The 25,570-nt window shown below is 31.5% G+C and overlaps 2 protein-coding genes and 1 long non-coding RNA gene across 3 annotated transcripts in view; all 3 read right to left on the bottom strand.

Annotated features, from left to right (window-relative positions):
* Positions 1–25,570, bottom strand: part of LOC145304363 (uncharacterized) — a 119,119-nt gene that overhangs the window by 11,020 nt on the left and 82,529 nt on the right. The window lies entirely within an intron of this gene.
* Positions 1–25,570, bottom strand: part of LOC145303929 (uncharacterized) — a 164,980-nt gene that overhangs the window by 63,053 nt on the left and 76,357 nt on the right. The window lies entirely within an intron of this gene.
* LOC145304364 (uncharacterized) lies at positions 12,731–19,588 on the bottom strand. Its single transcript, XM_080146231.1, has 4 exons — positions 16,967–19,588; positions 15,468–15,527; positions 13,670–13,837; positions 12,731–13,428 (listed from the first exon to the last, which is right to left on the bottom strand). Exon 4 carries the CDS (start codon positions 13,418–13,420, stop codon positions 12,731–12,733), a length of 690 nt encoding a protein of 229 aa, XP_080002357.1. The 5' UTR covers positions 13,421–13,428; positions 13,670–13,837; positions 15,468–15,527; positions 16,967–19,588.

The raw sequence follows: 25,570 nt of genomic DNA, 5'->3' as shown, positions 1-25,570 counted from the left end.
CTTTTTGGTTTTTAAATTTGTTAACAACAAATTTTTATGTGATGTAATTTTCCTAGTGATCTGATTTTTGGAATACCAAAATAACCCTCTACACATTTTATATTTCTAAATATATTCTATTTTTTTTCAGACCCATGTCAATACATTAAGAGGGTTTACACTCCAGCCCCCTAATCCCCCCCCCCCCCACACAGCCGGCCTTTTATTCCTATACTTTTGATTTTTGATGTGTAGCCCCTCTATCCCCTTCAGATTAAATCATGTGCACGCCCTTAATTAAAGAAGGTTGAATGGATAAATTTGTAAATTTGTGTATTTTTTTTTGGGGGGGGGGGGGGCTAAATATCTGGAAAGGGAGAAAAACAAGGTTGATTTTTAAATTTTCCATTGGGATAAAATTACAATTAAAAATACAAGGGGTAATTACCCCCCGCCCCTGACGTTTTTAAAGGTGTAGGCGTAAACCCATTTTTAATAAATCTATAGCTTTCAACCATTACACGAAGCGGGGTTTCAAGCTTTGGAGGTATGTCTCTCTGACAGGGAGTAAAATGTAATGTACTTTTTTTAAACCTAGGGGGTGATTTGTCAGCCCTATATTTGTATGAAGGGTGTATTTACCATTTTACACCCCCCCCCCCCAGATTATCAAAGTAAAAAAACATATTAAAAGATGGGTTCAGAACCTGATTAGGAGGAAATTATGAAAAACTGTGGCCATACCATGCAGGCCTAAGGCATATTTTATATAACCAAGCCCAGAGGTATGTGTGTGAACGTGTGTGTGTGTGTTTGTGTGTGTTAGTGCACGCATCAATTGTTTTGTACAGTACAACTGAGACAACAAAAACTTGTTGAAAAATATGTTTATTTACACGGTAATGTTTTAGGGCTTTACTGCTTCGCTTATAATATTGTACCTAGTTGCAAAAGGAATCCATATTCCAAATATTCTAACATGCCTAATTTAATGATAAGAGCTATCCGTTATGGACGGGCGAGCCTACCCTAATTTTGGAAAAGAGCTGCTCTTAAAAAGAATAAATATCTTATTTCCTAAATTTTAAAAACTGGATTAAAAGTTTGACGTCAGAGAGAGGTGGTTTTAGATTATATGTACGTGTCTATCAATCATTTTTTTATAGTTACTTTCTCTTGTATACCATGAGAAATGAATGTTCACAGAAATATAAAACATGAACCTTGTAAACAAGTAATAAAGAATAAATTATCTAAAATTTTATAATCTATAATACAAAGTAGAAAGATGTCTGTCCGTCCGTCTGTCCGTCCGTCTGTCTGTCTGTCCGTCCCTTAAGATCTTGGTAACCACTGAACCGATCGGATTCTACTCTTCAGGGAATTTACCTACTGGTCCTGTGGTGGTTTTAGGCTATTTTCTTGGGAGGTTGGACACCCTCACCCCTCCCACCTAAAAAATCCCACCCATTTTTTTTTGCTGAAGATTTCCTTGGTCCTTTCGAATTTCGCCAAAAAAAAATTTCTGATCACCTCTTGGGGCAAACCCCTAGAGGCTAGGGGCGAAGCCGCTAGTACATTTATAAAGTCTTCATCTTTTAGTATCAAAGCTACTCTATAATTCAAAATGTCCATCCATCTGTCCGTCCGTCCGTCTGTCTGTCTGACAGAAGGGAAATGTTATCTTCTTGACTCCTTTAAAAGATAGAAGGCTGAAATTTTCAGGGAGTAAATATGTTATTATTCTTCATATCACCAAGTTTCATTATGATTCGTTAATTAATTGGGGTGCTAGATCGATTTCTACATTTTTAAGTTTTCATGATTTTTTCAACTCCTATTCGAGATAGACGGCTGAAATAAAGGGATTGTATACTTTAATATTCTGTAAACTTTTATCAAGTTTTATTGAGATTTGCTTATTGGTTGTGGTGTTAGTTCAATTGTTAGATTTTTAAGTTTTTATGATTTTCTTTACTCCTATTTGAGATAGACAGCTGATATTTTAGGGAGTAAATAAGTTCACAATTTACATATCCCTACTATGTTTCATTAAGATTTACTTATTGGTTTCGGTGCTAGATCGATTCCAAGATTTTCACGTATAAATCTTACTAGGTTTTGTCATTTTTTTAGTTTAATGTTTTTTTTATGAAACTGCTCTATAGTTCATTTTTACCGATAATTATCCATATTTTTTTAGTTTCGCTTCTTATGGATGTTTTAATCCCTGTTTTCTTTTTAGTTATTATTATAAAGTTGTCTTGAATTTGACGTGGAAAGTAGCACCATTCTCAAAAAGAATTTTTTCTCATTATTTTTATTACTGTAGCCGCTAGTGTTGACTTAAAAATGTAAACAAAATTTTTCATTAGATAATTTAATCTTAAATGTGCAGCATTTAAAAATGTTTTTCTTTATTAACAAATAGCGGCTATGTTCCAACAGGCCTCTAGGGTCATAGGTTAGGGGAAGGTGGGGAAATCAACTCTCCAATTTGAATTGTAGTTTTAAGAAGATAAGGAAAAAACGGGTGGGGGGAGTTTGAGGGGCAATTTTTTCTAAGGAGAGTGGAGGTACCCTCCCCCAAAATAGTTAATAATTTTCTCAGGACCCATAAGACGTTTCACTGTAAAGGATCCATATAGGTCCAGTGGTTAGAGTGATATTTTAGTTTACACAGACAAACAGAAACACAGATAAACATCCTCTTACTTATTAATTGTAAAGACATCTCATTGGGTGGAGATATTGGGATGTAAATTATACTTGTCCCCAAAGTTTTATAAACATCTTGTGTCATATATTTGTGCATTTGACGGACAGATACATCAGCAAAATTCTAGAGTTACTGCGCTCATAAAAATTAGTTTTAATTTCTTTTTAATTAATTGTGGGTGTTTAAGTAGTAAAGCTACGCTATATTTTGATATGTCTGTCTATATGTATGTCCTTCGATTCTGAAACTTTTTGGGAACAGTGTGATTTTCTTGGCTCCTATAAAACATAACTTGCATATTTAAAATTCTCGATGTTTGGGTAAATATACATAATTTTCAGGAACAGGGTGTCCGTATTCTCTTAACTTCAAATAGTCAAATAGAGAGACGCGCCTGATGATGTTGATGACATGATTTTCAGACTGCCTTTTAGCAGGTTTTTTGCTATTTTCTTATTTTTCCTCATATCCTATACAAAAGTTTTCTATATCAAAATTAGATTTCCCGTTTTTCTGAGCATCTAGTTTCCTTGTCCATTATTGAGAAATAATTAAACTTTGTACCTTCAAAAATACCAGGATGTCTGTCTATATATCTGTATGTATGTACTCTAATGAATCTGGTCTTAACACCACGTCATAACTAAAAAAATGTTCCTACTTCTGCTATGTCAGATGTGTGACATCAATATATATATTATAGTAAATGCCTTGGCCTAAAACAGGCACAACTCATTACCAGTCACACTAGGACCTCCAGACAAAGTTTGTGCAATCAAAGAGTTGTTTGTTTGTTAGGTGTTACTTAACCCAATATCCCGGGTGCTTGGACAGAAAAGGAGAGATATGATTCCCCTTAGTTATCCTTGGTTGTTGGGCTTGTTATATATAGGGTGTCATGGACATCAGCCTCAATCATAAGAGATAATTGATGAGGTTATGAACTCTAAGATATACTAAACGACTAGGACACTTTAAAAGATGTAAAGAAAAAAAACTGATAAACTGTTCAATTACTGGTAAAACTTGTAATTTTGTGCATCCTCATCATTGGGGCTGTACTTCAATTTATCGGCCATTGTCTTATCCCTCTCAGGAAGGGAGGGGACATTGGTCTGTTTATTGCACTAGTCCCCACAGTTTTATAATAACGTGTTCTTATTCTCGTTGGCTTAATAACTTTGGTGATTTTGATTGGTTTATTAGGTGTTCAAACGTTACAACCACTAATTTTAATTATGTTCAGAGATGCCGAAGATTATGACGTGCTACTTGACAATAGAACTATAGAAGAATAATTTTGTTTATCATCATTGGGAATGTACATCAATAGAACTATAGAAGTATAAACAGACAGACAAACGTTGTTTATACAGAATCATATATTTTAAAGCTGTAGTATGATAATGGATATTGTTTCTTCAAAGTGGCTAATATAACAATACCCCTTCCACCATCTTATCACTTTACTTCAACCTATCATTCCTTGACAATGGAGGAACGTATTGATCAATATTTTAGGACTATATTAGCAACAAAAATTCCCCTGTCACAATATCCACGTATTCTATATCCATTTTAGTAATCATTATGTTGTAACATTTAGACATTTGTATTTTAGCATTTGATTATCATAACTTAGAATTTAATTATTGAAAGAAATGGATATAGATTGCTAATATGTACTCCATTTATTAATCAGTACGTTTCCTCATGGTCAGGGGGAGGGGATAGGGAAAATTTTTAAGTGGGGGGGATGTGGGTGATTCTAAAGTCTTAATTGCAAGCAAAGAGAAAAATTTTTATTTAGGAATTCAAAATACTAGTAATTAATAATACATAGAGAGAGGTCCCCACACTGGTCCCGACAGTTTTATAATAACGTTTCCTTATTCGTTGGCCCAACAACTTTGGGGGACTTTCATTGAGTTTTGATTGTTGAGTGTCCATACGTTTTCACTTTTTACAACCAATTTTAATCTACAGAAGGGGTAATTTTGTGTATCATCAGTGGGGATTTTCATCAATCTATCGTTCATATCCTGAATAGGAACTGTAGCTTTTCTCCTATTTCTAGCACCTACGGGGGGCTCTAACACTGCGGGGCCTATTACCTAACCCTGTGAAGCAATCATCAACATTTACATACCCCCCAAAAAAAACCATCAAAAGTGACTGGAAAAATACGAGGAAACTCGCTATTTGTTTTCTTTTCATGAACTTAACATTTAATTACTGCCGTAAATATGACTTTGTATCGGCATCATATTTTTAATAATAAGCTAAATTATTACAATTAACTTATGTTTCTGTAAGGTAAAAATGGTCCCCAAAATACAGCTGAAATCACGAAACCTTACCAAAATTACTTTTTCGAATATCTTATGGTTATACCTATTATTGACTGACCGAATAACCCACACAATAATGGGCAGGATTTTTCCAGTATGGCTTCAAAACCGATTGTTATCCACTGGATTAGAACCGGTTCTTAGCCATACTGAAGACTCATGTATAGCATCATATTACAGACAATTTTCCACAAAAAAAAATAAAAATCCTAAGATTAATACCAGTTTTAATCTTAGGATTTTATGATTAATCTTCATTTTAATATCTGCGGAAAGCTGTCTATAATACGATGAATAACTATTATTTATTGATATATTTACATAAGCTTATAATTTGAGAGGCTATGAGGTATTTTAAAATAAAGTATAAAAATTTAATTATTGTATTATTTTATCTGTATATACAGGGTATTTCAAGAGAAATATTATTTTTAAAAACTTAATTATGCATAGAAACAAAAACAATTATGTAAAATGCTTTATATATAAATGGAAAACCTTTTCTGGTGCATTTATTTTTCAAATATTCAAAAATGATTATTTCAACGTAATATGCCTTAAAAAACCTATTTTTCCAAAGGCCTTATTTTTGATGGTGTATGGATTTGAAGGTTGTTTAAAAATGAGCACATTTTTAAAAATCAAACTGCGCTGCTTGTGTTAATAGTACAAAAATGTTGTGCATACCTTTAAAGTCGTAATAAGGTCTAGTTTTTGGATATATAAGAATCATTCCTGTGCTACATATATTATATGAGCTACGTGGTAATATGTTCCAACTTTTCAATAATTTGTTAAATAATCATATTTCTCGTATTCAATCGAATCCGGTGGATAGGAACCGGTTCTCATCCATATGAAAAAACTATGTCTAGCTTCATATTATATCTAGCTTTCTATGAATTTTATATCCGCGGAAAACTGTTCATAATAAGATGCGAGAAATGACTATTAAATATTTTAAACATGAATGTACCAGAACAGGTTTTCCAAATATATAAAGCATTTTATAAAATTGTTTTTTGTTTCTATGCATAATTAAGTTTTTTAAAAATAACATTTCTCTTGAAACACCCTGTAGTATAATATGTTATCTTGTATAAATCTGTACATTATAGTGCTGAAATAAATTTAAAGAAATTTGATGTTTTTGCTTTGAAAGTACACCGCTCTATTCTACAAAATTTGTTGATTAGTTCTCTGGGATTAATGCGAATATATTCTAAAACTTGTTTTGTCTGTCTATCTGTTGCTTTACAATTATACTAATTGCTTCCCCCCTATCCTGTAGGAGAGAGCGGGAGAGGTAAGAAAATAGCTGAAAACCTTACACAAAAAGGTACAACCAATTTGGATCAATTTTCCGACATATTAAACTTCAGACAAAAAACATTGAATAATGGGATAAGTACGCTCATTGCTTGGCTGCTATAAGAGATAGGCTTCTGAGATTCCCCTGACCAATGAGATCCCAATCTACAACGAAAGCTGTATTTAATCTGTTGGGCTTTATTTATAGATTCGTTACTAGTAGCTACGCCCCCTCTTTGTAGTACAGTAACAGGATGTTTGTCTGTCTGTTTGACAAACAGTGTTTGTACCAAAGGATCTAGCTAACCACCATGGCAGGGTAGCTTCTTATATGTTCTGGAAAGGTTTAGAACAATAACCACGTCCCCCCCCCCCTAAAAAAAATGTTTAAACTTAAATTAGAATGGTGGGGGTTGGTCATCCCCCTCCCGAAAAAATTTCATTTAAATCTAAATTACAAAATCTAATTCAACTCCCCCTTTCTAAAGTACCCCTAGAGGCTAAAGATCTATATAAAGAAGCTACCTATGGACAAGATTGTCAGTGGTAATATAAATTATGTCAAATATACATCATGTAAAAAAGCAACCTTTTATTTAAATCACGCAACTTCTAACCCATTAAAAATAAATTTAATGTTATAATGTAGAATTAAAAGCCATCCTTTTTATGAAAACCCATAAAATGAAAACAATTACTAGAACTATAATCACAAACACTTGTAAACAAAATAAATTATAGAGTAGTGGAAGTCATAAATATAGAAAAAAAGATATTTTAAGCTCTTATTTTTCCCTAAAATACATATTATATAATACATTATTATTAAAAATTACATTATATACAAATTTTGAAAAATATATATGATCTTAAAGAATATTACACTTTTTGTTATTTCTTATTGATTTGGAAATTTTTTCCACCTCATCAGTTTGTAGGTTATCATCTTCAATTAGATTGAGAGCTTCTTTAGGTTGTTCCACCTCTTTAGTTATGTATTCATGTAGGTTATCATCCTCTATTAGATTGAGAGCTTCTTTAGGTTGACTAAATGTATTTATTTTACCATCATGAACAACTATTGCAAACTTTGGTTGTGATCCCCAGATTATATCTCTGCTACGTGCTTCACATCTATTTCTGTTCTTCTCACTGTAATCATCAATTGTTTCATTATCTGAATAGTGTAAAAAATTCTCATTTCCCCAAGCTGCAAATTTATGTTTATGATCAACATTTTCATCAGCAAATACAATAATATTCCTTGCTTCATTGAAATAAAGTTCAGAATTCCATTGTCTATTGATATAATTAATATGTCTTGGCTTGTTAACTAGATCTTTAATTTCATAATCATCATAGTAGCTCCAAGATATTTCATCATATTTTCTAGAAATATTTCTCTTCAATTCTTCATAAAGCTCTTTGTTTTCTAATTTAAATTTCACCCCAGCTTGTTTCCTTCTTTCCTGTTTAGTTAAACTAAGAAACTTCTTTGTATTTGCCATTTCCATAATATTCTTAGAAATTTTATTGTAAGTTACAATCACAATAACCTCATCCTTGTCCAATAGTTTGTACTTATCTAATATTGCCATAGTAATGGCACTAATGCCATGTTTTTCTTTGTTATGATAGTGATGACAATCTATAGCTTCTCTTTCAGCATAAATAAAGTTATGTAAATTTTCATCTTCAATAGCGCCAAATTTGTTTCCTGTGGGAATATAATATGAAATAACAATCGCAAATGACATTGCTCTAAGTATCATATTTCGTATCAAGACATTATCATATCCTTCTACTGCAAAATCATCAATTATGATAATATTCCTAGCTTGAGCACCCTGGAATTTCCAGAAACTTGTTACTAATATTCCTTCAGGTTTGTTCATATATGTTTTGAAGTCTGACACAACTGGTCTAGTTGAGGAAAAGTGTTTCTTTAACAAATCAAACATTTTGTTGTAATATAAACTTGTTAATACAACTACACCTTCTTGTGGTTGAAGCGAGAAATATTTTTCTACTGCAGCAATGGCTAATAAGCCCGGTGATATATTATGAATATTATGATAGTAATAAATATGGCTACCAATGACATTATTGTCAGGAAGCTTAGGAGGTGTTTTTGATTTGAAAGTTTCAGAAAACTTGTGTATTAGTTGGCTGTTTCGTAAGTTCTTTGTTAGATTAAAACATAGAGCATTGTGATTCTTTATCATAGTTTGTATCCACTCTGGTTTCTTCATATCTTTCTTACGGCCATCATATACTTTCATAGTCATGCAAATTGTTTTCACAGAGCCAGGAAATTCACAACTTCCAATTATCATTTCATATTTTCAGACAAAAAACATTGAATAATGGGATAAGTACACTCATTGCTTGGCTGCTATAAGAGATAGGCTTCTGAGATTCGCCTGACCAATGAGAGGCCAATCTACAACGAAAGCTGTATTTAATCTGTTGGGCTTTATTTATATATTTGTTACTAGTAGCTACGCCCCCTCTTTGTAGTACAGTAACAGGATGTTTGTCTGTCTGTTTGACAAACAATGTTTGTTCCAGTGGATCTTGCTAACCACTATGGTTTTCCTTTACAGGGTAGCTTCTTACATGTCCTGGGAAGGTTTAGAACAATAACCACGTCCCCCCCCCCCCTCAAAAAAATTCATTTTAAATCTAAAATAAAAGATATAATTCAACTCCCCCTTTCTAAAGTGCCCCTAGAGGCTAAATCTAGATCTAAATATCTATATAAAGAAGCTACCTATGGACAAGATTGTCAGTGATGTAAAAAACTCGCAACCTTTTATTCAAATCATGCAACTTCTAACCCACCAAATATAAAATTTAATGTTATAAAGTAGAATTAAAAGCCATTCTGTCTAAGAAAAGCTATTAAATGAAAACAATTTGTAGAAATGTAATCCCAAAAATCTCTTTGAATCAAAACCACTTGCAAACAAAATATATTATAGAGTAGTGGAAGTCAGAAATATTTGAACAAAAAAAAATATTTTTAAACTCTTATTTTTACCTAATTTACATATTATATAATACATTATCATTAAAGAATTAAAATATATACAAATTTTTCTGGAATATAAGTAGATTTGGTATTAAAAAAACAATACTGTTCTTATGTTTTCTTATTGATTTGGAAGGTTGTTGACTTGTTCTACTTCTTTAGTTGTATGTTCTTCCTCCGTCAATAGGTTTGTGTTTTGTTTAGTTATGTATTCATGTAGGTTATCATTCTCTATTAGATTGAGAGCTTCTTTAGGTTGACTAAATGTTTCTATTTTACCATCATGAACAATTATTGCAAACTTTGATTGTGCTTCCCAGATTGCATCTCTGCTATGTGCTTCACATTTATTTCTGTTTATCTTACTCCAATTAACATCTATGCTTGTCTCATTATCTGAAAAATCTAAAGTCTCGTATCCCCAACCTGCAAATTCACATTTATGATCAACATTTTCATCAGCAAATACAATAATATTCATTGCTTCATTGAAATGAAATTCTGAGAATTCATTGATATTGATATGATTAATATGTCTTGGCTTGTTTACTAGATCTTCAATATAATCATCATCATAGTAGCTCCAAGATATTTCATCATATTTTCTAGAAATATTTCTCTTCAATTCTTCATAAAGCTCTTTGTTTTCTAATTCAATTTTCTCCCCAACTTGTTTCTTTCTTTCTTCTCTAGTTAAACTAAGAAACTTCTTTGTATTCGCCTCTCTAAATATATTCTTAGATATTTTTTTGTAAGTTACAATCACAATACCCTCATCCTGGTCCAATAGTTTGTACTTATCTAATATTGCCATAGTAATGGCACTAATATCATGTTTATCTTTGTTGTGATACTGATGACAATCTTTAGCTTTTCTATCAGCATAAATAAAGTCATGTAAATTTTCATCTTCAATTACTTCAAATTTGTTTCCTTCAGGAACTTTCTCTCTTGCAATAACAATCGCAAATGACATAGCTCTAAGTATCATATTTCGTATCCAGTAATTAGCATATCCTTCCTCTGAATTATCATCAATTATGATAATGTTTCTAGCTTGAGCACCCTGGAATTTCCAGAAATTTGTTACTAATATTCCTTCAGGTATGTTAATATATGCTTTGAAGTCTGACACAACTGGTCTAGTTGAGGAAAAGTGTTTCTTTAACAAATCAAATATTGCGTTGTGATATTGAGTAGTTAATACAACTACACTTTCTTGTGGTTGAAGTGAGAAATATTTTTTTACTGCAGCAATGGCTAATAAACCAGGTGATATTCTATGAATATTATGATAGTAGTAAATATGGCTACCAATGACATTATTGTCAGGAAGCTTAGGAGGTGTTTTTGAATTAAAAGCTTCAGAAAACTTGTATATTAGTTGGCTGTTTCGTAAGTTCTTTGTTAGATTAAAACATAGAGCATTGTGATTCTTTATCATAGTTTCCATCCACTCTGATCTCTCAAAGTGATCATTTACTTTCATAGTCATGCAAATTGTTTTCACAGAGCCAGGAAATTCACAACTTCCACTTATCATTTCATCAATGAATAGGTGATTACAAAAATTCTCTCTAAGGAAATTATTTATTGAATACATTATTTCTTCAGTTGTTTTTATTAAAGGTTTAGATATATCAATTAGATCTCTAATAGTAATAACTCTTACATTAGGATTAGATTCGAATTCCACCTTAGTCATTTCATCCATAACAGATGAAAGGCATGTTAAACAATCTTCATAGTTATATGTTATTGCTGTTAAATCAATGTAAAATATTAAATCTTGATGATTAACAGTGGCACACTTTTTTGCTCTTTCTTTCAAGACATATGTTTTCCCAGTACCATAGTCGCCATCTATGAAAAGGAACTTGGCTGGTGAGTGTACTGCTTGCAGTTGTTCATTGTTGAGCATGTAAACAGGAACATTATTATCTATTGATATTCCATCAGACTTTCCTGTCAATGCTTTCTCAACTTCTTTGCTAATGGTTAATGGATCAGATATCAAATGATTAAATCTACTTGATTCTTTAATGGATATGTGATATATCAGTTCAGCAACTAGATCCTCATATACTGTTTGATCATGATTATCAGATGTAACAAGTTTGTGATTAATTATCTGCTTTAACCAAGATGTAACATCATCAACATCTTGTAAAATGAATTGCTGACAGTTGACACAAGGTATTTCTGCACCTTCAACAATTTCTAGATAAGGAACACATGCAGCCCTGACAAACACCCAATCTTTAGAAAGCATTCCTCCAAATAAATTCTGCATGAAAGAAAAGTGCTGTTTAGTTTGATCTGAAGCATCTTTAAGTAGTTTGAGTTTATCTCCTTGATCTTTAGGTCCAAGTTTAACCTCTATATTGATGATAACATTATGCTTAGGAATTATCATGATAGTGTCCCATTCAGTTTTTTTTTCTTGAAGGCTAAAATTATAAAACTGATATTTGTAAAAGTTTCTTAGTTTATTATCAGGGATCTTGTATAGGAATGCATTTTTAATTGTATTAGACAACTTTTTTCTTTTAGGACTTGGACTTGAAGAACAAGGATCATGGTTAGAGCTGTTAGTGATAATCTTCTGGAAATCAGATTGATTGTTCTCAATTACCTCTTGCTTGGATTCATTATTGAAACGTTTTCTGTCTATCTGACTTTTAAACACCTAATATAATTGAAGCTAATATTTCACATGTTTTGAAATGAGTTATTTAAGCAAACAAAATTTAGCATAAATGGATATTTAATACCGAAAATTATAATAAAAATAATATGAAATTCAATGAAAATTAAATGGTTCTCATGGTCAAAAAATTTTCCAACAAGTCCAAAATATGAAATTAAATGAAAATTGTATGTGTCATTTAAATCAAAATAATTGGTTCTCACGATCAAAAAATTTTCCCACGTTATTTAAATCACAATGTTAGAAAAAGGCAAAATAAAAGAATATTTACTTAAACCAAATATCGCGATCAAAAAATTTTCCCACGTTATTTAAATCACAATGTTAGAAAAAGGCAAAATAAAAGAATATTTACTTAAACCAAATATCGCGATCAAAAAATTTTCCCACGTTATTTAAATCACAATGTTAGAAAAAGGCAAAACAAAAGAATATTTACTTAAACCAAATATCAAGTTTTTTGCAATGGAATGTTTATTTGTTGTAATAATAAATGATATTTTTTTATAGAAAAGAAACAACAATTAAAAGTCAAAAATAAATTTTTTAGCAAACTTGACAAAAAGTATGAAAAGGTATATCAAATTAAGAATATATATTCGATCAAAATAAACAATAATTCTGCCTTAAATGATGAAATGAATCTTAGGTTTAAAGGACAAAATATATAATATGAAATATGAACATTCCTGTTTGAACAACCAGTTATCTGGGCCTTGAAATTCCATTGGATTTTCCCTCCACTTCAAATGTTCATCAATACAAGACTTTAGTTTCTCTTCTTCAACATCTTCAATGCCAAGGATCTCCTTTACTTTTTTCTCATACTGATTAAAATCTGCATAATTATCCTTGCCTCTGGTATCTTTCCCTTTTTTGGCTAATTGTTGGATACAATCTCCAGATTGAAAGCTGTTTATGATGAGAGCTTTCATATTGGATTTTCTTGCAGTATTGACAAGCTCATGATGTAAACATTCTTCAAGATATTTATCCAAAATCTGAGAATCTTGTTTTTTCTTTCCCACTTTTCCTAACACAGTTGGTTTCTTAGGTGTTACAAAATGATTTGGAATAGCTATTACCTTACAGTCAGGATCAAAATAATAATCAGCTACTTTCTGTTTTATCTCTTCAATTTTTTCTTGGACTAATATTCTTTTATTGTCTCCTGCAGGGCCATGGAAGTTTATACTCATTTTACTAAATTCTTCAGCCAAATTCAATGTTTGAGAATCTTGTGAAGATAGGGGATATACCCCAAATTGAAGGACACAAGTGCTGGAACAAGTTGGTACTAAGCCAGCTCCTTCCATTTCACAATCTAAAATCAATATTTTTATAAGTAATATATATTTAAATCATCAAAACTATCTTGAACATCTATATTCCCCCCAAAATGAAAATTGATTGATTAAAATTCAACTGGTTTTATGCTATCACAATACCCCCCCCCCCCCTTCCTTAACTACTGATTCTAAATCATTGATAAAGTTACACTAAATATCCCTTCCTGACATAATTTGTTTTAATTTTGTAATCTTTGATAAAATTACATTATTTACCTGCAATTACACCAAGGTATTTTTTATAGATTTTAAGTGTGATGGCAAAATCTTCAGTAGTATAGTCAACTTTTTTTTTCTCTCACCATCAAGGACATTCAATTATTGATAATTTTGGATTACTTAGATAAGACCCCTGTGTTTCCATGCACTCATGTATATTAATACCTAAACAAATATAATATTTTTTATGGTATACTGTAAATTCAATACAAGTTAAAAGGCCTCTAGGGAGACTTGAGCATAGGGAGGAGTCGACCACCCCATATTTTTATTTCAGTTCTAAAAAGAAAAAATAAATTTCTTTTAGGTGGGCAGGTGATTTTTTTCTAGGGGCGATTTATCCTGGGAAGTTTGTGATATCTTCCCCCTAAAATAGTTATAAACCTTCTTAAAGGAATTTACAAGAAATATACCGCTTTAACTGCTGAAAGACTGCCACGAGTAGACCCAATACCCAAAATTTGAAGCCTTCAGCTTCCAAAACAAAAAAGTTATAGACATTTTAAAATCATATATTCCCCCCAAAATGAAAATTGATTGATTAAAATTCAACTGGTTTTATGCTATCACAATACCCCCCCCCCCTTCCTTAACTACTGATTCTAAATCATTGATAAAGTTACACTAAATATCCCTTCCTGACATAATATCTTTTAATTTTTGTAATCTTTGATAAAATTACATCATATACCTGCAATTACACCAATGTATTTTTTATAGATTTTAAGTGTGATGGCAAAATCTTCAGTAGTATAGGCAACTTCTTTTTTTCTCTCACCATCAAGGACATTGAATTATTAATAATCTTTGTATAACTTAGATAAGACCCCTGTGTTTCCATGCCTTCATGTATATTAATACCTAAACAAATATTAATAACTTTTATGGTATACTGTAAATTCAATACAAGTTGCTACGCCCCTAAAGGCCTCTAGGGAGACTTGGGCATAGGGAGGAGTCGACAACCCCATATTTTTATTTCAGTTCTAAAAATAAAAAATAAATTTCTTTTAGGTGGGCAGGTGATTTTTTTCTAGGGGCGATTTATCTTGGGAAGTTTGTGATATCTTCCCCCTAAAATAGTTATAAACCTTCTTAAAGGAATTTACAAGAAATATACCGCTTTAACTGCTGAAAGACTGCCACAAGTAGACCCAATACCCAAAATTTGAAGCCTTCAGCTTCCAAAACAAAAAAGTTATAGACATTTCAAAATCATATATTTAGTATAATGAAAATTTTGAAAGTTTTTCATTGCTAATAATAGAATTTTCATTATTAAAATACGTCGCCTAGAAAGAAACTTATAAGCTGATTTTTGGCAGAAGTTTAGGATGCTAGTAATTGATAATATTTTACAATAAAAACACTTCTTTATAGTCAAAATCATTTTTAAAAATTCAGTTTAATTTGCGTTGTATTGAGTGTACTGAGTTCATTGCACTAAAATAATCATTTTGATATGTCTGTAACTTTTTTGCTAGTGAAGCTAAAGGCTTCAAATTTTGGGTATTGGGTCTACTCTTGGCAGGCTTTCAGCAATTAAAGTGGAGTATTTCTTGCAGGGTTCCTTTAACAAGGAGAACCATATTGGTTCAGTGTTTAGCAAGATCCTTAGGTACAGAAAGAAAAAAAAATCCTGCTACTTTTACATAAGGATTACCATTTCTTTTGTACAAACTTTTTTATGTGTAAGGTCAGGTGATGTCTTAAAAATCCTTTGATTGGTGATAAAAGTTTATAAATGTTTAACGAGTTTAAAAGATTTCTAATTAAATACAAAATATCTATTTACCTTTGTGGAAGACATATTTCTATGAAATAAGATGTTTCATGCAATGTTCACACTTGAACCCTAAAATATGAAACTTATTAGTATATTTCTTGTTTAAAAAATGATAATTAAAGTTCCTTATCTAGTATCAATGAATTTCTCAGAAAGTTTTCTAGTAAATTATGTGCATATTGTCAGAAGTTCAATTAAAATAGTTTCCTCAGTTGAACTCAATGGCTATTTGTGATGTTCAATTGTGCTTTTTTTTATTTTAACCCTTACAGATCAGGCCCCAATTCCCACCTTAATAGATTTGGGGGGGGGGGGGGTCATATCTCTATCTCGGCTCCTATTACAGTTAAAAATGTGGTTAATGTGCATATTTAGAGAAAATTACCTTTTCTAGTCATAGTGGTCAGACCGCTCCTTAGCCGCTTTTTAGCAGCCAGCAGCTAAATATTAAAACAGCTGTAGAGTGGCAAATTTTAAAGCTAGGATCACCAAATTTTAGGTGGAACTTTCATTTTTTATAACAAAAACTTTTTCTGACCATAACCGCCATTTTCGGCGGTTACGGCGGTTAGCGGCGCCTATTAATATTTTTATCTTTTTCTGATCACAATAATAGACTATATAAAAAATTTGGTTGGTCTAGAGCTGTTTTGAAATTCAGCTGCTGGCAGCTTACAAACGGCAAAATTACAGGTAGGAAATAGAAAATCGTTCAAAAATCGGTCAAGGAGTGGTCAAACGGTCATGACCTTACTACTCACGGAAGTTTTTTATTGCTCAAGGATGTACCACAAAAATTTTTAGGTCCCTTGCTGTAATAGAAGCCACAATATACATGATATAAGTCCATATTAAAAACAGGATATAAAATCAGTCATAAAATCGGTCAGGAAGCGGTCAAACAGTCATAACACCACTATTCTCAGATGTTCATTGATATCCCAGTATTCACCAGAAAAAAAATTAGGTCTCTATCTTATACACAATGAAGAAATTAAGATTTATTTAGAATTTTTTCTAAATTTGGTGCCACCTAACCGACTTTGACCGGACGCCACGACCGACACAGACCAGATATCCTTATATCAACTCTTGCAGACGTAAAATTACTAAACTTAAAAAGTCATGAAGTCACAACTCTCTATCTTACCTACAAAAAAAATGACATTGAAAAAACTAGAGGGGGGGTCAATATGACCATGACCCCCCCCCCAATCTGTAAGGATTAACACCAATAAATAATACATTTTTTTAATAGGAAATTTAAGAAAAAGTAATAATTTTAAAAAATAATTATTGAACTTTGTTTTACTTTGGCCGTCAGTCTGTCAGTCCTCATACAAAATATAAAAATTCTTAAGAAAGGTTTCATATTTTTTTTCATTTATAAATTTATTCTTAACTTTAACAAATGCTCTTTAAATCTTATTGTTTGTATTTTTATTCATGATTTTTTATCTATGCTACTTATGGAAGTTGTCAACCATGTTTATAATACAAATTATTACCTTTATGAAATACAATCCATGATTGTGTAACTGACCAACTTTTAGTATAAAGGATAGAGTTAAAGGAGGTGGCTACAATGGAATTCTTCAATTACAATTGTTTGTCAGAATCCTTGTCTCTTGTCTCTGCACTCTATCATAGTTTCTTATCTGAATCCTATAGAACAGAAAAAAAATATTTAATATTTAACCACAGAAGATTAAGCACCTTAGCAAGACCTTGCTAGAGTGAGGGGGAGAGGGGTAACAAAACTCCTCCCTCCCTGCGACCTTTATTGTTTTTTTTTATCATAATTAATCCAATTCCTTTAATAAGACTAACCATCAAATCAATATCATTCAAATTTGTTAAAAGCGAAGCTTTTCTATAATTAGGGTCTGTCCGTACGTCCGTCCGTACGAGATATATAGCTTTTATTCGTTAATTTAGGCATGTTAGAATTGTCCTATCGATTTTTCTACTTTTTAACAACAAATTTTTATGTGATTTAATTATCCGTTTGATCTGATTTTTGGTATGTTGATTCCTGAGACAACAAAGTACAATATTATAAGCGAATCAACTCTATAACCAAGTCCTAAAAATGTAAGTATGTCCATAAACATTACCCTGTATCAAGCAGTTTTTCAACAAATTTACTTACAATTTTGCTTTGACTCTTATACATTCGCATTCTGATTATTCAGCTCTGACATTACTGTCTGTCTGTCTGTCTGTCTGTCGGAAGCTTAAGATTTCAGTAACCCATCACTCGATTAGGCTACACTCTTCAAGATGTATACCTTCTGGTCAGTTGATGGTATTAAGCTATTTCTGAGGGCTGGGATACCCATAACCCCATAAGGAAAGAAAAAATCCCCCCTCTCAAAGATTTTTAAAGCGAAGCTTTTCTATAATTAGGTCGGTCCGTCCGTCCGTCCGTCCGTCACGGATAGCTTTTTTCATTAATTTAGACATGTTAGAATTTTCCTATCGATTTCAAATTTTGCATGGTGATTCCTTTAGTAGTTAGGTACGATTTAGAAAGCGTAGCAACTCTATGATCATTACCAAAATGTCCGTACGTCCATTTTAAACATGTTGTTTTTTAACTTTTTAATATAGCTTTTTTCGTTAAATTAGGCATGTTAGAATTGTCCTATCAATTTCAAATTTTGCATGGTGATTCCTGTAATAGTTATGTACGAGTTCAAAAGCGTAGCAACTCTATGATCATTACCAGAATGTCCATACGTCTATTTTAAACATGTTGATTTTTTTTACATTTTTAACAACAAATTTGTATGAGACCTAATTATCCGATTGGTCTGATTTTTGGTATACTGATTCCTGGGACAACAAAATACAATATTATAAGCGAAGCAACTCTATAATCAAGTCCTAAAAATGTAAGTATGTCCATAATCATTAACCTGTATCAAGCAGTTTTTCAACAAATTTACTTACAATTTTGCTTTGACTCTTATACATTCGCATTCTGATTATTCAGTTCTGACATTATACAAGTGTTAATGTCCGTTTGTCCTACCGTTTCAGAGCTTCGCTTTTATGGATGTTGTCATCCTTGTTTTTCTTTTATTAATATGCAGACTGGGTTAACTCCCACAGAAATCTGGAGTGAAGCCCCCTTGAAAAAAATTACCCACCCTCTCATTTTTAGTAGCAAAGCTACTCTATAATTCACAATGTCCGTCCGTCTGTCCGTCCGTCCGTCCGTCCGCCTGTCCGTCGTCTGTCCGTCCGTCTGTCCGTCCCTAATTAATGAATTGGGGGAAATGTGATTTTCTCGGCTCCTATAAAAGATAGAGAGCTGAAATTCTTTGACTACATTCCCATCATTAAGGAGCACAATTAACTATAAAACATCAATGGCGGTCGGACTGCTTTTTAGCAGGTTTTAGGCTATTTTTATATTTTCCATATTTTTCCCATATCTTTGGTGTTTATGGTCCGATTTTCAAAAATTTTTCAGTTAAAGATATTAAAATTAAATTTTCCATCGTTTGAAGAAAACAACGATGACGGTCAGACTGCTTTTTTGCAGGTTTTTGGCTATTTTTATATTTTTCACATTTTTCCCCATATCTTTGGTGTTTATAGCCCGATTTTCGAAATTTGTTCAGTTAAAGATATCAAAATTAAATTTCCTGTCATTTGAAGAAAACAACAATGACAGTCAGACTGTCTTTTTGCAGGTTTTTGGCTATTTTTATATTATCATGTTTTTACCCATATCTTTGGTGTTTATGGTCAAATTTTCAAAAAGTTTTCAATTAAATTTCTGGCGTTTTAAGAAAAGAAACAATGGCGGCTTTTTAGCAGGTTTTTGGCTATTTTTATATGTTTGACATATTTCCCTGTATTTTTGGTTTAATTTTAAAACTTTTTTGCATTAACAGTTTCAAAATATTATCCCATTGTTATGTGCATCTAGTATGTAATTTACTTTAACCGTCTTCATCATACAAAATAAAACAAGGTTTCCTATTTATTTTCTCCAATAAATCTATTCTTGATTTTAATAAATACACTTTAAATTTACTTCTATGTATTCCCATCCAAAATTTTTTGTGCTTCGCTACTTATGGATGTTGTCATCCTTGTTTTTTTTTACAAATTATGAACAAATGATTTTATATAGGAGGAGACTTCCCAATACTCCTTAGGGCTTCTTCCCTAGAGGCTATTGGCAAAGCCGCTAGTATAATACAAGATATTGTTTAAAAGAACCAAAATTATTATATTGAAAATGGACATACAGACTTTCTGTCAATGATTATTATTCACTTACAAAAATGTAATTATTTACGTTTACCTTCAATATAGACAAGGATGACAACATCCATAAAAGAAAAGCTGGTACTTTCCCATAAAGTGAATGTCTATCAATGAACCCCAAAACATTATTTTTTAAACAATTTTTTAAGAAATGGAAGTAGTTTTTTTATAGTACAACTCCCACCTCCCCCCACATTCCTCACTAAACAAAAACCTTTTAAATCTACACCACACCCCCTTGCATTCAAATGCTTCAAATTCCCCCACTTCACCCACTCTTAATTTTATCTTGTCATTCTCTCTGTCTCTATTTTACTCGGCTGCAATCAAAGATAGTAAGCTAATATTTTTTATCTTACTTGTGGTTGTGCCCCTAGCTGTATATAGGGGCTCTTTTTTCGAAAGGGTAGGAATTAAAAAATAGCCCAAACTCTTGGGTATGAATCCACGAACTTCTAGCATGCCCAAATTAATAATAAAAGCTATAATATATTATAGACTGACCGACCAACCATAAACCAGTAAAGCTTCACTTAAAAATGATCTAATCAATTATTTTTACCTTTACTTTATTCTGGGAACAAATTTGAATAATTCTGGTATCATTTATCTGAAATAAAAGAAGTTGAAGTTCATGAATAAAAATATTTTTTGTCATGTACCCTATTGTTTGAAGCCCATGCTTTTTATAAATCAGGAAAATTTAAATATGTCACACAAAAACAATGTTTCTCCCCCCCCCCACTCCCCTCCAAAAAATCTTTGAGATAAAAAATGTCTTTCCTTAACTTTGATAAAATAGGGAGAGGAATTAGTTGCAGATTAATTTAATCACTATTGTTCTATCCCCTACTAAAACTATTTAAAGAAGTAAACATGGTCACAGCACACAAAGAACTGAACTAGCCAACTCAACTCTCTCTTTTGCCCCGGGCCCAGACAGACTAGATTTATTAATCATGGGTCTAAAGTCTTATTCAGTTGAAATCACAGTAGATTTTATGTCTAATACTAACGAAAAGGTGTGTGAATATGAATCTTTAGGAAACAACTAAAAAATTAAAATGTGAAACACCGGAAAAATATTTGTATGGTTCAGTTACTCCAGGGAGGTAAGGACAATGACAAATAAAATAAAATATTTCCCTTCCCTATTTTACAACATAATTAGGCAAAAATGTCCAAGATTTCAGATAGGCAGATCTTTCTTTTTATTTTATTAGACATATTCTTGCATCCCTGTATGTATTCAGAATGTACATGTAATATCTCTGCTTATAAAACATAGTTGGTTGGTATAATCCCATTAATATAAAATGTTCCATGTAAAATAACCACTTTGGAAAGTTTCAAATTATATTGAAAAGCATATTTATATGTTATAACTTATAATTACTACCTATACTACTCATACTATTAGTGTTCTCAACAATATCCTGTATTTGAGTAATTTTGCAAAAAAAATGTACATTTTTTTAGACTTACAAATTATTATTATTATGCTTACTAAGTTCTGACACAAGTTATATTGTGATATTTAATATTTTATGGATGTTGTCTTCCTTGTTCTATAAATCATTTATTTGAAAAATTAGGATTGTCTATTATATCAAGAACATTTAGGACCATATTTCTTTGAGGAATTAAAAATGACCAATAATATATCTGAGAACTACATAAGCACACTAAATTGACGAGAAAAAATACCCCGTCACAAATTCTATTTCAGTAATTGAATATTCATAAACACAGGGAGGGAGGGGTCATTGGTCTTTATATTTACATCAGTCCCCAAAGTCTTATAATAATGTCTTATTATTTTTTTTTTGCTGAACAATTTTGGGAACTTTTATTGAATTTTGTTGGTTGATTTATTAAGTTGAGTGTCTGCATGCTCGTGTCAACCACTAATTGTAATTTATAGAAGGGGTTAATTTTTATTACAATATTTTATTGCATCAATTTATAGATCATTCTTTTCTCTTTAGATCTCTTGTAATAAAAAAAAAATTACCAAGAGCAATTATTTTTTAATAATAGATAATACATAGTTATTTATCGCATCGTATTATTGACAGCTTTCCAATGAAAACCAGTTGTGTCAGATGAAAGGAGCCAAAGACCAAGGCTAATAAAGCTGGTATTGATTCTATTTTAATGTTCGTGGAAAATGTTTGTAATCCGATTCTATACATGAGTTTTCATTATGGCTAAAGGGATAAGACATGGATGATAAACTGATGTAAATCACCAATAATGAAGAGCAATGGTTGAAAAGTCTAGACACTATCAGATTGGAATCAACCAATTAAAATTTGATAAGAGCACCCAAAGTTTTTGAGCTAACACATATAAGAAAATGTCGTTTTAAAACTTGTAATTTGTAGTACAAATTACAAGTTTTTTTAAAGCGAAGCTTTTCTATAATTAGGGTCGGTCCGTCCGTCCGTACGTCCGTCCGAGATAGATAGCTTTTATTAGTCAATTTATGCATGTTAGAATTGTTCTATCGATTTCAAACTTTGCATAGTGATTCCTGTAGTAGTTAGGTACCATTTAGAAAGCGTAGCAACTCTATAATCATTACCAAAATGTCCGTACGACCATTTTAAACATGTTGATTTTTCTACTTTTTCAACAACAAATTTTTATGTGATCTAATTAACCGTTTGATCTGATTTTTGGTATATTGATTCCTGGGACAACAAAGAAAAATATTATAAGCGAAGCAACTCTATAATCAAGTCCTAAAAATGTAAGTATGTCCTTAAACAATATCCTGTATTTAAGCAGATTTTCATCAGATTTACTTACAATTTTGTTTCCTTTGACTTTTAAACATTTATATTCTGATTATTCAGTTCTCACACTATAAAGAGTTAATTTTCGTTTGTCCTAACGTTTCATTGCTTCGCTTTTATGGATGTTGTCATCCTTGTTGTCATTAATATTTTAACAAAACATTGGTCAAATTCTTTATTTAAAAGTTCTTTAGAAAGAGGGAGGGGACAGTGGACTGTAAATAAAACAGACACTCAAAGTTTTATAACCACGTTATCTTATATGTACATTGGCTAAACAACTTTTGGTTCTTTTTGCTTAAGTTAAGTTATTTCCAAACGTTTCAACCAATAGTTTTAATCTAAGTTGAAATGTTGTCATGGGTTATAACCAAAAACCAGTTTTTCACAGAATTTTAATAGGCAAATCATACAAAATTTAGGTTAGGTTACTTATGCACAGCATTGTTGCAAGACCCTGCAGGGTTAGTGACAACATACATATTTGACAAACAAGTGCAAAGTCTTCAATACTCTGGTTCTAACATTTCTCAATTTTGATGTTGTCTTTATTGGAATGGGAATCTTATGTCAAGTAAATATTTTCACTTTTGTAACTCAAAATGATAGATGTATAATAATAAATAGGTATAATTCCTAGGACAACAAAGTACAGTATAATGAGCAAAGCATCACTATAAAAAAAACCTTAGTTTGTCCAAACAATTTTGAGCTTCGCTTTTATTGATGTTGTTATCCTTGTACAATAACATATATGTTGTCTTAATTTTACCAATAACATTTCTGAATAAACAAGGATGACAACATCCATAAGTAGTAAAGCTTATTATCGAGGGACATCCAGAAAAAATGAAATATAGAGCAATGTTAAAATAAATAAACATTAAACTAAATCACAAATCATAAAAAAGTGAAAATTTAGGAGATATTAATGAAACTTTGTGAAAATATGTAAAAATGTGAATAATTAATCCCTAAAAATTGAAAAGAAGCCGAAAAAATCATGTTTCGACCTTAACGGTTCAAACGGACATACCGACATTTCAAATTATAAAGTAGCTTCGCTACTAAAAAGTATCCTATACCTAATTTCATATTAATTTTGATTTTAACTTTACTAAAAATGTCGTTGTCCAGGTTTAATCTTTCAATAATACTATAAATATAATACTTGAAGCCTCGCCCATAGCCCCTAGGGGAGGGCAGGAAAGGTCAGAAATCCAATAAATCCATATCAAGACACTTAAAAAGCTTCCTTGATAAGCACACCCTATTCAAACCAGCAATTTACAAGATCTTTAGCTACAAACAAAAAAAAACTTACTACTTTACCCTTTGATAATATAATTGCGTGATTCTCTAAATACTGGAGAAGTTGTTATTTCATCTTTTTGTGCATTTTTGCATATTCAATTCCCGCGTATTTTTAGTAATTGATTTTACCAGTTTTCCATTAAACCTATCAAATTCCAGTACTATAGATGTGCGAACAGACATCGGTGCCATTGAGCAGTAAAATCATTCATGTGCTTTTCTCAATAATGATTTTATTTTTTTATTTTAGATAAAGAAATGAATATTGAGAAAGATGAAAGATTTATGAGAATGGATTCAAAACATTTTATGATAGAAATCAGGGAAATTTTGAAGGTGATTAATCTTTTAATATTCACTTGCCATATATTCAGGCGCGTTCACACAAAGTACCTTGTTGAACATTGATACCCCCCTTCCTCCCAGCTCTGATTAAAAAATATAAAATTTAGGATGGGTTGGGAAAGGAAGGATAGTTATTCGTTTGCTTGTTTATGGTCAGGTTAGGTTATATTTTCTGTACTGGGTAGCCCCGCAATATTGGATCACTGCAGATATAGGCCCTGTAGTGGTCAGGCATAGTAAACAAAACTACTAATTCATTTAGGAAATAAAAATTGGGGTTATCCGTGCTCAACAGGTAGATAGCGTGAAAAGACCTTTATCGCTATAAAGAATAACTTCAGCATTTTAGGACACCACAAGAAGAGAAGACAATTTTTAAAGTTATTTTGTCAGAACAATAACCTTGTAAATTTGTCTAATTCATATCTAAAAATATCATATACTTTGGAAAAACACAAGTTTTCAAGGCATAGATATATGCTATAATAAAATACAGGATTTAAATATATCTGTGTTTATAACTATAATTATACCCACGACCATGGCTTGTCATGTAGCATGTCAGCTCGTAATCAGAGTTGTATCTCGTCTTAACACCACGTCATAACTAAAGATGTTAAAAAAACTGTTCCTGCTGCTGCTTTGCTAGATTTATTATGACATTAATATTCAGATTAGGGAAATCCCTTGCCAAAAACAGGTGCAACTCATCAACATGCACATTTAGGACTTCCAGACAAGGGTTTTGCAATCAAAATGTTGGTTGTTTGTTGGGTGTTACTTAATCTTTTATCCCAGGTGTTTGGACAGAAAAAAAAATATAATTCCTCTATTAAATACTGGGAAGGTTTATTACTATTTTGGGGATATCAACACCCTCTCAATTTTTCAAAAAATAAATAAAAAATTGAGTTATCTAATTCAACTTCCCCCCCTTCTCAAGTGCCCCTAGTAGCCTCTAGTGGCGTAGCCGCTACTAAATATAATATAAATAAATAAGATTTTTTATCTGAAGCTGAAGATCTAAATATAGCAGCTACCTATGGACAAGATTGTCAGTGGTAATATTAAGTATGCCAAATATACATGTAAAAAAACGCGCAACCTTTTATTCAAATCATGCAACTTCTAACCCACTAAATATAAAATTTAATGTATATAAAGTAGAAATAAAAGCCATTCTGTTTAAGACATGCTATTAAATGAAAACAATTTATAGAACTACAATCCCTAAAATCTTTAATAATCACTTGTAAACAAAATAAATTATAGAGTAGTGGAAGTCATAAATATAGAAATAAAAGATATTTTTTAGACTCTTATTTTTCCTAATATACATATTATATTATACATTATCATTAAAAA

This window comes from Acartia tonsa, chromosome 13, assembly GCF_053477335.1.
Source record: "Acartia tonsa isolate MP-2025a chromosome 13, ASM5347733v1, whole genome shotgun sequence".
Taxonomy (NCBI): domain Eukaryota; kingdom Metazoa; phylum Arthropoda; class Copepoda; order Calanoida; family Acartiidae; genus Acartia; species Acartia tonsa.
Note: the sequence above shows the minus strand (reverse complement) of the source record. Positions and strands in the feature narration are given on the sequence as shown.

Coding starts and splice junctions, on each gene's coding strand:
- LOC145304364 (XM_080146231.1), bottom strand. CDS start 13,420: ATGGAAGGAGCTGGCTTAGTACCAACTTGTTCCAGCACTTGTGTCCTT.